General features: G+C 41.1%; 1 protein-coding gene across 1 annotated transcript in view; it reads right to left on the bottom strand.

Moving 5' to 3' along the window:
* Positions 1–13,323: 13,323 nt before the first annotated feature.
* LOC114658697 (interferon-induced protein 44-like) overlaps positions 13,324–18,493 on the bottom strand; it is a 53,472-nt gene continuing 48,302 nt past the window's right edge. Inside the window, exons 8-9 of the mRNA XM_028810731.2 lie at positions 16,077–16,177; positions 13,324–14,102 (exon numbers count right to left, since the gene is read on the bottom strand). Coding sequence (XP_028666564.1) covers positions 13,917–14,102; positions 16,077–16,177 — 287 coding nt within the window. The 3' untranslated portion in view covers positions 13,324–13,916. The remainder of the gene's footprint in view (positions 14,103–16,076; positions 16,178–18,493) is intronic.

Here is an 18,493-nt window from a genome sequence, read left to right as displayed (position 1 = left end):
TCTCTTTACTGCGAGGCAGCAATACTATTACTGCGCCACCTTTATTGTTACTATTACTATAATTAAGATAATTACTAAGTAATTACATTTATTTGAACTTCAGATAAAATATGACATGTAACATCCTCAAGTCAATGTGGAGGAGTCTGTGTTCAAGGCAGAGCCAATGCTGTACACGGTGCCAGTCTCTAGTGCCCTCTGACAATATGACATTAGCTGTAATCAAACAAACATGTCTGTCTTTGAGTTATGGATAAAAACAGTTTACAGACTCATGTTGGTTTAGTGTGGAATTTTTACTTGCGTGTGCCAGTCAACTCACACCACATCACACCTGTCCAGTGCCATAATTAATAAACAGAGCTGCCATACCGGGAAGCTTCTGTCTTTCCATCCATCCATTATCCAACCCGCTATATCCTAACTATATGGAGCAAATCCCAGCCAACACAGGGTGCAAGGCAGGAAACAAACCCCGGGCAGGGCGCCAGCCCACCGCAGGGCCCACACACACACAATTTAGAATCACCAGTTCACCTAACATGCATGACTTTGGACTGTGGGAGGAAACCCATGCAGACACGGGAAGAACATGCAACCTCCACGAACGAAGCGAACCCGGGTCTCCTAACTGCGAGGCAGCAGCGCTACCCACTGCGCCACCGTGCCGCCACTTCTGTCTTTCTTACCTGAAAAATCACACAACACATCATTGCCTAGCAGTGAAGTGAAGAGAAAAGACGCTTTGAGAAACTCAATAAAAGGTGTTTGGTTTTGCTTATCCATTGGTAAAGACGCGCCACTGACAAGCTTATTCCACTTCTCCACTCCTTACAGTGCCAGAGAACCGATGACGAATGAAAAATAAGGATAACGGTACAGAGGAATCGCAGAAAAGTGACAATGACAGTCTCCTTATCAGATCAAGCTCATCATTTCAAAAAAGATGACAAGTCAACGGGCCACCCCGCTTCTCCCGAGAGGTGGTGACTCGTTTAAAGACGGCTGAATATGTCGCGTGTGCGGAAGTATGGCGACCGTGAAGTGACAACGCCAGTCGGTCGGCCGCTCTCGTTTACAGCGTCCTCACCTGCTGCCACTCGGAAGGATCATAAAGCTCGAGGAGAATCCACTGTCACTTCTCACAATGTCAGAAATCCTGGGAATCCCGACTCGCTGTGCCAGCCGCTCCTGTCTGCTTGTCATCCGCTGAGTCTCCGACTGTCCCGCTTCAGGCACCTTTCACTTTCATTTCAGTGATTTGTTTTTCATTTCTGTACAAAGTACAAAGTATATAATAATAATAATAATAATAGCATTTGTCTACTGTTAAAACGAACACGGGGCACTGGAGTCGCTTCTTCGGGCGCTTTGTGCCTCACACCTCATTGCTGCCAGCATAATCGCCTGTACAGGCTGAGTTAGAAAATGGATGAAAGGATAAAAAAAACTACTTCTGTTTTCTTATTTGTTGTCAGTTCGTGCTTGTAAGCTGATATACTCGACAGCTCACGTCTTTTGGGGGTTTTCAGATTTGTGTTATGCTGCTGAATTGTGACCGATGTATTCCTGAGATTTTCAGGTAAAAAAGACAGATGTTTCCAGGTGTGTTACTTCTCCTCTCTTTAATGATGATGCCGGAGAGTGTTGCATGTTTATTATAATATGAGTCAGTACGAATTTCAATCTTATATTCGACTTGCTCGCTGAGCCACTCGTTAAACTTGCTGTTGTGGTGGCAGCCAGTGGTCGACAGACAGAGCACATTAAATTCACGTCATGACAGCACTCTGAACATTTATAATCCTAAGATTAACACTTTAGATGATATAATTGTGATGATGAAATGCATTAAAGCAATGGAGGGCCACAGTAGCTGCAGGTTTTTGTTCCAATCCAGTTGTTTAATTAGAAAACAATGACAGGTCTTATTTACTTTAGTGGCTTGTAGTGTTTCAGCCGTGTCCTGTCAGGTCATCCTTATGTTGTACATTTTTTTCCTTTCCAAAAATATCATTACATCTTGCCTGAAGAAGGGGCCTGAGTTGCCTCGAAAGCTTGCATATTGTAATCTTTCTAGTTAGCCAATAAAAGGTGTCATTTTGCTTGGCTTTTCTCTACATTCATAATGGCTAACACGGTACAACACCCTAGTACTACAAAAATATCATTTAAATGATTTGAAGGCTAAAATGAACTGAATATAATTCTCAGTCCTTCATTTTCCTCTCTTCAGTTTCCTTCCAGTTTGAATCCATATTTGAAGTTGCACAAACTGTTCCTCTTTCTTTTAGACAGATGGGTTCACAACTCAGCAGAGCTTTTCATGAGGAGACTTTGAAATATAACAAATGTGTACAGTGCACTCTATTTGAGATAGCTCAACAAACATTGAACCCCTAAAAAAGAATCAAGCCATATAATATTTTGTCTGTAGAAGTGAGGAGACCTCCTGCCTTCAAGATCAGCCTCCTATGCACAGGTAATTCACGACATGGCTATCAGCAGTCATTATGGTCTCTTGTTGAGTCTCAAATTATCTTTTCTGCCCTTGCTTGGGAGAGTCGTCCAGCATGGGAAATCAGTCAGGACCCCTGGCATGCTGACATGGCACACTGAGCCACTTTGACCTGGCATGTCATTGTCATACATACAAAGAATGCTTTTGCCAGTCCATCCACATTTTAAATGACATTTAATGTTTATATATCTAGGCTCATCAATACCTTAGGTCATCAAGTTTTAGAAAAATCCATTATGTTAGCTAGTTTGAGTTACAGTATATACAGTAGGAATTTAAGAGTTGATTATTAAAGGCGGATGTCTGTGAGCCTAAGGCCACTTGCTTCCATTCCCAGCAGAGATACTGTGTGTGTGTCTGTGTGACACTGTCTAATGGCGCAGCTGACTGCCGGTGTTCACAGGCATTCACATTAGCACACATACATAGATTTTAGATAGCATTTAAGTTTATATGTCAATGCTTCTTTATGAAGCATTATAATAATAAATCAAGTTACAGCAGAATGTATTAAACTGGTTAGATTTAAGCTATGTATGAATTAATCGTTTCAGGCTTGTGTTTTTTTCCTTTCTTCCAAGCAGTTAGGAAGCACCAAGCTTGTCTACTTAAGGCTGTCCACAGCTTAGCCCTGATCAGTGAATCTGTACACTGCCACTTACTGGCACAGATGCCCTATGATTTTATCCTTGAAATAAGTAATCATTAATTGAATTATTAATTGAGCAGTCCAGCTTTCACATGTGGCTCCTCCTGATTCCCACTTAATGGTGAGAACTGATTAACCAAAAGGCCATCAATCTTTAACAGGCCAGCATGAGGGACATGAGAATTAAAATACTGCCGATGGTTTACAAAGCCTTAAATAATCTGCTCCATCCTATATTTCAGAATGCTTCTCACCTTACACTCCAAATTGTAACCTTACATCTTCAAATGAGGGTCTGCTTAGAATTCCAAGAGCTAAATTACAATTAAAACAGCCTAATGCTGTTATGCAACTAAAATCTGGAATAGCTTACCAATAGCAACTTGCCAGGCTAATACGGTGGAGCACTTTAAAAACTGCTGAAAACTCATCATTGTAACATGGCTTCCTCAAAGCTTCATTTTAATGTAACCCTGATATTCTGTATATGCATTTAATTATCATTTCTGTCATGGCTCTGCAATCCATACTAACCACTACTTTCTCTGCTGTTCTTTTCTGTTCAATCTGTGCCACCACCACCTGATCAGGGCACCAGGCCAGAGGTCCACATGATCATCATTAGAACACCCGAGACGAGAACAGGCCATTCAGCCCAACAAAGCTCGCCAGTCCTATCCACTTGTTTCTTCTAAAATAACATCAAGTTGAGTTTTGAAAGTCCCTAAAGTCTTATTGTCTCCCACACTACTTGGCCTCTTATTCCAAGTGTCTATCATTTTTTGTGTAAAGAAAAACTTATTAATGTTTGTGTGAAATTTACTCTTAACAAGTTTCCAACTGTGTCCCTGTGTTCTTGATGAACTCAATTTAAAGTCACCATCTCGATCCACTGGACTAATTCCCTTCATCATTTTGAATACTTCAATCAGGTCTCCTCTTAGTCTTCTTTTGCTTAAACTGTAAAGGCTCAGCTCTTTTAATCTTTCCTCATCACTCATCCCCTGTAGCCCTGGAATCAGCCTAGTCGCTCTTCTCTGGACCTTTTATTGTGCTGCTATTTCCTTTTTGTAGCCTGGAGACCAAAACTACACACAAGACTCCAGATGAGGCCTCACCAGTGTGTTATAAAGGTTGAGCAGAACCTCCTTGGACTTGTACTCCACACATCAAGGCGCTATATAACCTGACATTCTGTTACCCTTCTTAATGACTTCTGAACACTGTCTGGAAGTCGATCGCTTAGAGTCCACTATGACTCCTAAATTCTTCTCATAAGGTGGACTCTTGATTTTCCGAACACCCATTGTGTATTCAAACCTCACATTTTTACTTCCTTTGTGTAATTCTTTACATTTACTGACATTTCATTTCATTGTCCACAAATCTGCTCAAGCCTGTCTGCTATCCAGGTCCTTCTGTGATGATATAACGGATTCCAAATTATCTGCTAATCCACCTATCTTGGTATCATCTGCAAACTTATATTCCTATCTAAATCATTTATAGATATTAAAAATAGCAGCGGCCCCCGCACTACCCCCTGCTGGTCACCACTCTTAACATTTGCCAGTTCTGATGAGGTTCCTCACACCATCACCCTCTGCTTCTTGTGTCTGAGCCAATTCTGCACCCATCTAAAAACATCACCCTGAACTCCCACTTCTTTTAATTTGATTCCCACCCTCTCATGTGACACCTTATGAAATGTTTTCTGAAAGTCCACATCAATAATATCATCTGCTCCACTTTGATCGTCTCCTTTTGTTGCCTCCTCATAGAATTCCAGCAAGTTAGTAAAACGCTCATGTTCTCACACGCTCTACGATTCACTTTGCAGTCATTAGTCTTATATGTCTTATAAAGCAGATTTTTTCTTTGCAACTTCTTTTTTAAATTTTTATTAATCCACCACGGAGTTTTTTTTTTTATTTCCTATTAATTCCAAATTTAGCTATGTATCTGTCCTGCATTACATTTTTAAACCCGTTCCACTGCTCCTCGACTGTCTCCACACTTAAAAGCTTATCCCAGTGTATCCTACTTAGACTTTGTCGCATCTGCTCAAAATTAGCCTAACAAACTTCCACTTAACAATTTTAGTCTTTGCATCTGCACTCTTACAAAATACTGAGAATTGTATTACATTATGGTCACGTGACCCTAGTGGTTCAATCGCCTCTACACTCTCAATTCTATCCTGATTATTACAAAATACTAAATCCAGACAGGCTTCACCCCGTGTTGGTACTTTAACATGCTGTGTTAGAAAACAGTCATTGATTACTTCGACAAACTCCTGCTCTTGTACTCCGCCATCTGTAAGGTTATCCCAGTTAATATCTGGATAATTAAAGTCCCCCATGACTATAATATCTCCCTGTAAAGTTGCCTTTCTTTACTAAATTTACTAATATTACTAAAAAGATGTGTGTTGTAATTACTGTCTGAATTGGGTGGTCTGTAACACACTCCTAAAATAAGACCTCTTTCCCTAATATTTTCCAGGTGAAGCCACGTGTCCTCACTAAGATGGGGCTCATCATCCAACTGAAGAAGACTTCCATTTAAATCCTGCTTGGCATAAACAGCAACCTCACCTCCTTTTCTGTTCTGTCTATCCTTCCTAATAATGTGTCTCCCTCTATGTTACACTCATCCCCATCTTTGTTATTTAGCCAGGTTTCCGTTATTGCTATAATATCATAATGATGCTCTGCTACATACAACTCCAACTCACTTACCTTATTTTTGATACTTCTAACGTTAAGTCAAGCTATTTTTAATGTGTTACTCCTTCTATGTTTAAATGTTTGCTTAGAATTTACATTACTATGCATTTTTATTTCTACACCGCTGTTTGTATCTCCATGTATAGATCTAAACCTGGCCTGTCCTAAACTCCCTGTCCCCCCCAATCCTCAACTAGCCTACACATACGCCTCCCCAATACATTGGTGCCCCTCCAGTTCAGATGTAACCCGTCACGGTGGAACAGGTCCCATCTGTTCCAAAAGGAGACCCAATGCCCCATAAACCTATACCCTTCTACCCTGCACCAAGATCTGAGCCACACGTTAAGCCTTCTAATCTCTTCAGTCTTATATGGACTGGCGTGTGGCACAGGCAGAACTTCGGAGAAGACCACCTTGTCAGATCTGCTCCTCAGCTTGGCACCTAACTCTTTGAATTTGGATCGCAGAACTGACAGACTACCCTTATGTATGTCATTTGCTCCAACATGGACAATGACATCCACCCCCGCTCTGGCCAAGAGCCTATCCACCCTTCCAGGGAGGTCCCCCACCTGTGCTCCCGGAAGGCAACACACCGTGTGAGACTCTCTCTCTCTGGAGCACACCTGCGCTTCAATCCCCCTAATGATTGAGTCCCCAACTATCACTACCTCTCTCTTTTTGGGAACTGGTTTTGAGGTGGTCCATTGGGGCTCCTCATCTCTGCCTACCACTTCAGAATTATCAGAGACACCGTCCAGCTCCGCAAGGACATGATAACAGTTTGACACTTCTAATTCTGGGGTTGATTGCCCTCAGACAGTATGCATCCTTTATCTTATGCCTTGTGACCGTGACCCACCTATTCCTACCTGTCTGGTCTGGTGTCTCCTCCCACGCCACCTTGGGGGTGCACACCATCTCTCTAAAGGACACCTGGGCCAAGTCCGCCAATTCTCTATTACAACGCAGGTCAGCCACCTCCTCCTCCAGTTCAGCGACCCTGAGCTCAAGGTGCTGGATCAGCTGTTATCTCCTGCAGATGTAGCCCTCATAGACAACTGGCTCTTCCAAACCATCATCTAAAAAGTCCAACATCCAACAGGACTTGCATTGCACTGGCCTCATTATTAAAATTTGATTTGGGATTAGTAAACTGCCTTAACTTTTTTCTGTTTTTTCTTAAAATTAAATTTCTCCTTCTTTCGGCTGCTCCTTAACTTAAATGGTAACACTAAGATCTGCTACAGATATTTGACACCTTCTGTCCCCTTAAGCTCCTGTGCTGTTCTCCCTTTCAGCTGCCTGCTGTTTGTCCTTCTATGAGGTTAACTTTACTTTTCTCTGTCTCTTCTCCTAACTTTGCACTCCTCTTACTTATAAGCTCTCCTACACTCGTGCTGTTTGTATTAATGAACCCTTACGCTGTCACCCACTTAACTGTTCTACCTCTGGACTGCTAAGGACTGTTTAATCTAAAATAAACAAATAAATAAACTTTACTACCTTATTTGCTCCTGCAGCCCCTTGTGCCTGATTGGCGTCTTAACGATGGCCGCTGACCTGCGCACTGCTGAGCCTTCACCTTTTACTGCTGTGAAGTCAGCCGCGGCCTTTTTTTCTTTTCCTTTAAACTTAGGAATTGCTGTTACGAGGCAATTATTTGCTTACAAATGCTGAAATCAGTTACTGCTCTACTTTAATGACAAAATAAACTACGTGATTAAAGTGGAAAGTTTGAGATTAAAGTTGGCACTTCGTGCTTTTTTTCCCACTGCACCCCTATTTTTTTTTTTCTCTGTACCCTAATAAGCTTTCATTTGACACTCAGACGGCGGGCTATGACTCGCGTTTTCACAGTGACATTGATATGTGACAACTTCTTTTTTATTTCGGCACTGTGCGACTTTGTGAACTTGAGCTTTTGAGTTTCTCCGACACTCTATATCACTTGATCAACTTCCTTTTCTTGTTCACACCACAGTTTAAACAACAAATAGTATGTTTTTCTTTGCCTCCACTTGGTATTCGCTGAAATTCTTCTATTTCCCCCAGTGCTTTTGCCATTGCCTTTTCACAGAATGCTGCACTTAAGGGCTATTTATATTGATTTACATATTCAAAGAGGCATAATTTGGGGAGGAGTTAGGGGAGTGGCAGCAGATGTGTGCATGTGTGTTACTTTTCACACTGACCGGGACTTATGGAGCGGAAGAACGTGGAAGTTGGCGAACGCACAGATTTATGCATCTGGATTTTTTTGTGCATACGCAAATTTCCACTTTTGTGCTTACGCCATGTTTTAGTGTGAATTCTACGCACTGTGTTATGCATGAGGCCCCAGGTGATTTCCAGATCTGCTGTGGGACTGAGAAGCAAATGACAATAAGGAATGCTTAGGTGACATGCTAAGGTGACAAGGCTTGGTGCCCTCTACTGATTCCCAACTGCAGCAAATGAATAAACTGGTGGACTTTAAAATTCTGCTTATGGTTTATAAAGCCTTAAATAATCTCGCCCCATCTTATATATCGGAATGTCTGACACCCTATATTCCAAATCGCAACCTTAGATCCTCAACTGAGTGTCTCCTTAGAGCAAAACTTAAAAGAAGTGGTGAGGCGGGCGGCATTCTGCTGTTATGCACCTAAAATCTGGAATAGCCTGCCAGTAGGAATTCGCCAGGCTAATACAGTGGAGCACTTTAAAAAACTGGTGAAAACACATTATTTTAACATGGCCTTCTCATAACTTCACTGTAATTTAATCCTGATACTCTGTATATACAATTCATTATAATAACTATTCATGGTGGCTCTAAAATCTGTACTAACCCCTACTCTCTCTTCTGTTTCCTTTTCCGGTGTCCTTTTGGTGGTGGCTTGCACCACCACCATCTACTCTAAGGACCATGATGTTCCAAAAATGATGGATGGATTAAAAGCCAGAAGTCTGTATGACCATCAGCATCAAGTGACTCCATGAGAACCCTAACTACAAAGAGGACTATTTCATTTATGTTAGGTAGAATGCCCAGAGGGGACTGGGCGGTCTCATGGCCTGGAACCCCTACAGATTTTATTTTTTTTCTCTAGCTCTCTGGAGTTCTTTTTTGTTTTTTCTGTCCACCCTGGCCATCGGACCTTACTCCTCTTCTATATGAACTAATGTTAATATAGGATAACAGGATACGGTTTGAAACTGTGTGCCCACCATGCCTTACCGACCGACTCTAAGGGAGATCATAAACTGGGACTAATCTGTGGTCAGAGGGACAAGAAATAATTAGCTTGTGGGGCTATTAAAGAACCTCCATACATTTTGCATTAATATATAGGCTAACATTTTAACATAAATAAGAAAATGCTTGTATCAGCTTAACCTAGCCTAAATAACTAACAAATGGCTCTTATAATATATGTGCAATATTTTAAACAGCAGTTCTCTAATTCTATTAATTATAAAAACTTACAAGAAAAAGTTCACATAGAATGACAGAGAGATAAATTACAGGAGGTTTGGTTTCATGAACTAATAAGTGCTTTATAAAATTAATATTACAGCTCTTGTCCAATATGTTAACTCCATTTAAAGATAATGAGAAAGTGTCTACAATGGTGTGACTGCTTTTAATTAAGAAAATAAAACCATCTGAGACAGAAATATTACCAAATTTTAAACAAAAATCAGAATAAGCACGCATATAATGATTATGATGAAATAACTGTTGAATCAATAAAATATTGTTATTAAACTATCTAAGAAAAGTGTATTTCTTTTGTGAGTAATGTCTTAGATTTTTTCTCTGGAACAATCATGTGGAGAACAATGATTGTCTGTAAACGTCTCCAGACCTTCCCTTCTGCGTCTATAACCTCAGGTAATTACAGGTGCTGGTCATAAAATTAGAATATCATGACAAAGTTGATTTATTTCAGTAATTCCATTCAAAAAGTGAAACTTGTATATTAGATTCATTCATTACACACAGACTGATGTATTTCAAATGTTTATTTCTTTTAATGTTGATGATTATAACTGACAACTAATGAAAGTCCCAAATTCAGTATCTCGGAAAATTAGAATATCAATTAAGACCAATGCAAAAAAAGGATTTTTAGAAATGTTGGCCAACTGAAAGGTATGAACATGTAAAGTATGAGCATGTACAGCACTCAATATTTAGTTGGGGCTCCTTTGGCCTGGATTACTGCAGCAATGCGGCGTGGCATGGAGTCGATCAGTCTGTGGCACTGCTCAGGTGTTATGAGAGCCCATGTTGCTCTGATAGTGGCCTTCAGCTCTTCTGAATTGTTGGGTCTGACGTATTGCATCTTCCTCTTCACAATACCCCATAGATTTTCTATGGGGTTAAGGTCAGGCGAGTTTGCTGGCCAATCAAGAACAGGGACACCATGGTCCTTAAACCAGGCACTGGTAGCTTTGGTACTGTGTGCAGGTGCCAGGTCCTGTTGGAAAATTAAATCTGCATCTCCATAAAGTTCATCAGCAGCAGGAAGCATGAAGTGCTCTAAAACTTCCTGGTAGACGGCTGCATTGACCTTGGACCTCAGAAAACACAATGGACCAACACCAGCAGATGACATGGCACCCCAAACCATCACTGACTGTGGAAACTTTACACTGGACCTCACGCAACGTGGATTCTGTGCCTCTCCTCTCTTCCTCCAGACTCTGAAACCTTGATTTCCAAAGGAAATGAAAAACTTACTTTCATCAGAAAACATAACTTTGGACCACTCAGCAGCAGTCCAAAGGCGAGACGCTTCTGACGCTGTCTCTTGTTCAAGAGTGGCTTGACACAAGGAATGTGACAGCTGAAACCCATGTCTTGCATACGTCTGTGAGTGGTGGTTCTTGAAGCACTGACTCCAGCTGCAGTCCATTCTTTGTGAATCTCCCCCACATTTTTGTTTCACAATCCTCTCCAGGGTGCGGTTATCCCTATTGCTTGTCCACTTTTTTCTACCACATCTTGTCCTTCCCTTCGCCTCTCTATTAATGTGCTTGGACACAGAGCTCTGTGAACAGCCAGCCTCTTTAGCAATGACCTTTTGTGTCTCGCCTTCCTTGTGCAAGGTGTCAATGGTCGTCTTTTGGACAACTGTCACGTCAGCAGTCTTCCCCATGATTGTGTGGCCTACAGAACTCGACTGAGAGACCATTTAAAGGCTTTTGAGTTAATTAGCTGATTAGAGTGTGGCACCAGGTGTCTTCAATATTGAACCTTTTCACAATATTCGAATTTTCCGAGATACTGAATTTGGGACTTTCATTAGTTGTCAGTTATAATCATCAACATTAAAAGAAATAAACACTTGAAATACATCAGTCTGTGTGTAATGCATGATTCTAATATACAAGTTTCACTTTTTGAATGGAATTACTGAAATAAATCAACTTTGTCATGATATTCTAATTTTATGACCAGCACCTGTACATAGAGTAAAAGACGGGCAGGACTTAAGTTACAACTTTAAAGAATCTATTATTGGTAATATTCATAAAATAATAACAATAAGCAAAGTACAAGTGAATATTGGCAACCATACAACCTGATAAATGCTGATGTGGAGTTTCAGGTGGCACACAGATACTTTAATTGTCTCTAGTTAAGATATCATTTCTAGCTTTCTTCAGGACAGGCTGCACGCCTGTCTCAATATGGCTGCCGAGCTGAGCTACTCAGGGTGGTCTTCTTTTCAGTCCATGATGTGTGAGACGCTCCTTCATCATGATGGTGTGGGAGAGAGAGAGGGAGGGGTAAAGCAAGCAAATTTCAACATTCTTCAAATCCTTACACCAATAGGGCATTGTGCTACAGAATGGCCTCTGATTCAAACCAATCACAAACAGTCATACTTCAGACCAGTGGGGGGCACACAGTACCTTTCACACCTGCCCCCATTTGTTGAGCTGAAGCTTGCCAGCCAGGTAGTTTGGCTTTCTTCTGGGGGTTGATTGAGAGGGTTCTGCAGAGAATCACTTGCCAAGCTGGTTTTAGACCCCGTGCTGCACAACATCTGCTATTCTGGCTTTGTCATAAATCTCTAACTGTCATCTTGCTATAATTTATTTTGACTTTTGCATTATTTAATTTTCTGAACCTTGGAAACAACTTTTTTGACTAATATATATATATTTTTTTGCCTGCTTGATCATTAATGAACCGTCTGTTTTTGACTACTCCTTTACTTTCTTTTTTACCATTCTTCTCAAGACAAGCCTGCTTTTTACTTGGAAGGCAGACTACAAAGATGGAAGGTAATAAAAAAGAAAAGAACAGAATGAGGCAGAAATACCAAAAGCTCTAAATAAAGAAAGGCAAATGAGGGAGGACGTGAGCTGGAGGAGCAGACGGTGAGGTGCGGCCGAGTCTTTAAAGCAAGTGCTGTTTCTGCCAAGGTTTGTTCCCTGGCCTCTGTTTTAGCTCCTCTTTTGTGTCTTCTTGGTTTATTTTTAATTATAATAATAATACTTCTTTGCCTTTATATGGCACTTTTCCCACTACTCAAGGCGCTCAGCAATTGCAGGTTTAGAGCCCAACAGAGCAGAGTCCCTATTGGCATTTATGGGATTTGAACCAGCAACTTTCCGATTGCCAGCGCAGATTCCCTAAGCCTTAGAGCCACCACTCCACCTTATTTTCTATATTTATGTATTTTCTGTTAATATTGTTCCATTTACATATTGTTCATTCTATACATGTAAGCTCTTACGTCCCGTGTGCTCTGTGGGTGGTCACTGCAGCTGAGACCTTCCCTAGGCTGTTTAAGTCCTGGAGAAGAGGATCTTGGGCGTTAAACTAATGTGACTAGCAAGGAAAATGTGGAGTAGGACTGGGAGATACGATGTAGTCAAAAATTCAGGAAAGGGGTAAAAAAACCTGAACCGAGAGTCAAAGGTAATGGTCACATATATCAAAGCAAGGGGTCAACACCAAGAAGACTTTAAATAGATAATATTTTGAAAATGAATATGATTGGCCAAAAGTACTTTGTATCCACAAACTCAGATGAGGAAGCCCACTATAACTGATTACCAAATGTCTACGTTAAGCAATGTGAAATAACGAAGAGAGCTGAGTGAGGCAACGAATGTCTCAAAAACAGAAGAACAAACATCAGACAATTCCCTGCCCCTCCACATTAGTACGTCACACCACTGACATGTGGGCACATTGGGGGGTCGATTTGCCTCATGGCTGCAGAGCACAAGCTGGATTTTCAAGGTCTCTGTGAGGTTTCTTCAGGTCCCCCCCCCCACACCCTTAGACTAATCGGTGTGTGTCTGAAATGGCTGGTGTGGTGTGAGTCAGTGTGTGTGTTATTTTAATATGGATTTCTCACAGCTACATTTTAACTTCACATGTATTAAATTTTTGTTTTCATCGTGGTCCACAATCCCTACTAATCTCTGCTGTTCTCTGCTGTTCTTTTTCCATTTTTTCTGTTCGGGCCACCAGCTGATCAGGCCACCATGCTATCCCTAAATTGATAGATTGAAGGCCAGATGTCCACATGACCACCATCCTCATCTAATTCTTCCATGTGAAGCCTGAAGACCCTGAGGACTGATTGACATCATTGATGTGAGTTAGAATGCTCAGTGGGGGCTGGCCAAATGGTCTCGTGGCCTTGGAACCCCTGCAGATTTTGTTTTTGTTTTTTTCTCCTGTCCTGTAGAGGTTTTTTTGTATTGTTTTTTCTGCCCTCCCGACCATATGACCTTACTTTATTCTTTGTTATTTAGCATTGCCTAATCTTATTTTTGTTTTTATAAACTTTATTTGTTCATTTTGTAAAGCACTATGAGCTGCACCATTTGTATAAAAATGTGGTGCAGAAATAAATGTTGTTGTTGTTTGTGGAATGGAGTTCCCTTTAACCACTCCTGTCATGGGTCAAGTTATTTTATAAAATTAAAAGGACAAATGAAATCAAAATATTAAACCATTGAGGAATAAAAGCATCAGGATCTTCTTTTTTGTTCAAAACCAGGTGAAGCGCCTCATGTTCATTTCATCAAAGTAGGCATCAGTGGCTCTCAGCATCTGCTGCAGGGCCTTCAGGATCAAAATGTCCATATTGAGATTGAGCTCCGTCTCTGTTGCATAGTTCTTAACCAGGGAGATGGAGGAGACAGGAATGTTCAGCATCTGTCCAAGCTGAATCACCTGGAAGCAAAACAGAGGAACAGATGAGGTGATAGGGACGTCAAGATGAAGAGGACTAGAGACAAACCCAGGTGAACCTTGCGTTACGAGAGATGGAGCTGCTGGCTGAGTTTCCTAACATCTTCAAATATTTAAACCTAAACAGACACTGGTAAAGTTTTACAATGATCCCACCGCTTACACTTTAACAGCACAGGTTGGTTGAGTGACTTACTCATGAAGACACAATTGTCAACACTGAATGAACAAGCCACACATTGACTTGGGTTACCACCTTAAACGTCCATGAGTCAAATGTAACTGAATTAATACTCGTTTGGCCTGGATGCCTTTTACCATTGGAGGGAAGAAAATCGGTCTGAACTGTGAAAAGTGAAAGTGTTAGGGCCGCAACTGTAAAGGTTCAGGGAACAGGCAGAACTAGCGAGAGACTTGCTGAACCCTGTGACGGTGACACTAATTCAGGATGATCTGTACAAATTTCATTGGGTGGCGGACAGAGTGGGTGTTTCTCAGTGAACCTCAGATTAAGTGACTCCCTGGGTGTTTTTGTGAAGACATGCAGACAGACTGTCAGTGAAGGCCGTGGTTGGGCCCGTTATAGGGACACATTTTTGACTGATAAAACAGAGATGGGCAGGCCCAATAAATCCCCCCAATGCTGACTCTCCTCTGTCTCTGTGTTGTGGGTGGGTTTCTTTATTGAACTTATCTAGCACCTCCTTGAAATCCATCCATCCATTTTCCAACCCGTTGAATCCGAACACAGGGTCACGGGGGTCTGCTGGAGCCAATCCCAGCCAACACAGGGCACAAAGCAGGAAACAATCCTGGGCAGGGTGCCAACCCACCGCAGACCTCCTTGAAATGTTTGCTTCAAATTATTTACGTTGTTTATGGGGTTTTAATACTCAAGGAATTCATTTTGATATTTATTTTGTGATCCAAATCTTACCAAGAAAGTTACTTATTTTAACCTTTATGCCATTGACGCCATTTTGTTTTTCCAGGTGACATTGCCACATTAAAGACAACGGTCATGGCAGTGGGTCCTAGAATTCTCCGGGGTTACAATATGTGAGACATGAATATAAATTTTGGAGTACCTTTACATCAGCATTTCTCAGCCTTTAAGTATTTGCAGCCCGAGTTTTCATAACAGTTTTAATTGCGCCCCCCCCCCTAACGTTTTTTGAAAGGAGCCCACTAATACCTATTTGTTCTTTTTTAATTAATGATATATCATAGATGCATAATTTATTATACCTACTTAACTTTTATCACCATTTGTCTAACTCTATATTTATTTAGTATCAGAATGTAGTTTAAGTTAATTTATTTTGGTTTCAATAGAAGGATTTTTCATATTTTCGATTCTTGTTTTCTTTTTTCACATCTTCGCACCCCCCTTTTTGTTACTTCATGCCCCCCTAGGGGGGCCCGCCCCACAGTTTGAGAACCACTGCTTTACATTGTATGATGAATTAAACCTTGCTAAAGTACTTGTGAAGCTTTTCTTTGGTGCTTTACTGGTTTCAGACTTATTTTACTCTGAACTCTCAACTGTGATTCTAATTTTGCGCTTCTTCTGAGGAAACATCTGTTTAATTCCAGGTTTTCAATCCTTCCGTATCTCCAGTTTATGGCTTTCTTCTGGACCCCTAGCCGTCTTCTGCACAGACCACTCTGGGGAACTATCATATGTTTGTCATATGGTGTTATTTCTGGGATCCAAGCGGGTACTTGAGTAAGGATAGACTTTATCACTTAAGACTTTAATTTAATAATATCAAGCAACAAAGAGACGCTGATAATTAACATTGAACACTGAAAATTTCTAAAGAGTCCATTGCCACATTCTTGCTTGTTGGGCTGCCATTACACTTCTTATTACTCTACTTCTTATGACCACATCCCCATTATCTTCATTCAGGTTCATGCCAGCCTGCCTCCCATTTGCCCCTTTAGACTCACCTTCTCATGCAGGTAGCGGCTCCTGTACACTTTAGTGAGGTCCTTTTGAACTTCTATGCAGGCTTCATCTATCTTAGTCACCAGCACAAGCAGAGGAATCCCTGCAGGAGAAGAGAAGAACGTCTGTGTGAATTTCTTAATCTGCCTGCCATTTGTCTCACTGAATGAAGACGACGCAATTGAAATGTTAAAGGGCTCTCAAGAACACATGATTTTTAGAAGATTATTCATTATAATTACATACGATTATTAGATTGGTGCCATTTTTTAAACAGTCTGATTTGTCTCCAGGGCCGTGACAGACCTCAGACAGACATCCTTCACTTGATTCCTCACCTGTGTTTGCTCTGCAGAACCTCACAACAGATCTCACCCCAGATTATGGGAAGGGTAACCGGGGCACTTCACAAAAAAGCAGACAGTGCCACTAATTGTGCCAAAGAAGCAGCAGTGCCTGGACAACAATGTCCTTTGTGCCACTGGGCCAAGTAAACCGAGCTCAGTGGTCGATTCTCAGTGATCTGGTGAGACTTGCAGATTTTTTAGAGATTTTGCAACTCCATTTGTGTCATTATAATTACCAACATTCGAGTTTTCATTATGCAGAATTGAAGTGTTTCATGTTATAAGCACTGAGGACTGCGGATGTTGTTTGAGTTTCTGGGTCGTTAGTTGTTCGGGTATTGGATTTGCTGCTAGTATTTGCTGTTTATTTCTGCTTTGCGTTTCTTTTCAATTCACTGTAATGTTTGCCTGTTTTACCCCTCAGCAGAAGAAGCAGAGGCATGGTAAGAGGAGGGTTTCTTTTTAAAATAAATGCAATTTCTTGGTTAATGTACCACAAAGAATGTAAGTAGTGTGGTAGGTTGCAAATTATGACAGGTGATTGGGCAGAGGTGTGCACTGCAGAATGTCAGGCAAATGCAATCAGACGCCCCCTCAGACGTGCATGTTGTGCAGCCCCTGGTACCTGCTGCTGTCCGCAGCACCAACTCAACCTGCACCAAACAGTTCAGTCTTGGAGAGACGCCACAGTGAATGTGAAGTACATTTTATATATTTACATCTCATAAGAGGCAGATCAAAACACAAGAAGGCAGGAACCAGAATGAGGCAAAAGCATCTAAGGCACCAAATAAAGCAAAAGTAGACATCGGCAGACTAAGCTGGTGCAAGACATGAGGTGAAACAGAGCCATAAAGGCACCGTGAGATGAATGGCCACAGGAGATCCTGAAGATTATCGCCTTAGCTTAGCAACTTTACAGCTGTGCACTTTCATTTCTCTGATGGCCCAGTAATTATACAATCAGTCCAACAAAGACACAAACTGTTAAATATATTTAATTACAGCATTCTTACATTCTAGCAGTTTTGATAAGAACAGGCCTTCAAATCCAACAAAACTTGCCAATCCTGTCCATCCAATTCCTCCAAAATAACATCAAGTTGAGTTTTGAAGGTCCCTAAAGTCTTACTGTCCACCACTCTACTTGGTCACTTGTTCTATGTGTCTGTGGTTCTCTGGGTCAAGAAAGGCTTCCTAATGTTTGTGTGAAATTTACCCTTAACTGTGTCCTTGTGTATCCATGTCACCTCTTAATCTTCTTTTGTTTAAACTGTAAAGGCTCAGCTCTTTTAATCTTTCCTCATAATTCAATTCCTGTAGCCCTGGAATCAGCCTGGTCGCTCTTCTCTGGACCTTTTCTAGGACTGCTATGTCCATTTTGTAGACTCAAACTGGACTCAGTACTCCAGATGAGGCCTCGCCAGTGTGTTATAAAGCTTGAGCTGAACCTCCTGTGACTTGTACTCCACACATCAAGGCGCTATATAACCTGACAGTCTGTTAGCCTTCTTAATGACTTCTGAACACTGTCGGGATGTCGATAGCTTAGAGTTCACTGTGACTCCTAAATCCTTCTCATAAGGTGGACTCTTGATTTTCTCACCTCCCATTGTGTATTCAAACCTCACATTTTTACTTCCTATGTGTAATTCTTTACATTTACTGACATTAAATTTCATCTGCCACAAATCTGCCCAAGCCTGTCTGCTGTCCAAGTCCCTCCATGATGATTCAATTGATTCTCCTTCTAGCTTGGCATCATCTGCAAACTTAACCAGCTTGTTATTTATATTCCTATCCAAATCATTTATATATATTAGGGCTGGGCAAGTTGATGCATTATTATCGTGTTAACACAGACAATTGTTTTATCGCATGTTAATGCAGTTTTTGTTATTATTATTATTTTGAAAGCCTCAGTCTCGCTTGCGATCGATAGAGATCAATGATCTTCTTGTTACAGTGCTTTTTGAAACACTTTTGCTAGAAGGAAAGTTAACTTTGTTGATTTGACCGCGATTCCCTGCACGTGCGTGAGTAGCAAAGATCAAACAGCTTGTAAAATGGCA

Source organism: Erpetoichthys calabaricus, chromosome 10, assembly GCF_900747795.2.
Source record: "Erpetoichthys calabaricus chromosome 10, fErpCal1.3, whole genome shotgun sequence".
Taxonomy (NCBI): domain Eukaryota; kingdom Metazoa; phylum Chordata; class Cladistia; order Polypteriformes; family Polypteridae; genus Erpetoichthys; species Erpetoichthys calabaricus.
Note: the sequence above shows the minus strand (reverse complement) of the source record. Positions and strands in the feature narration are given on the sequence as shown.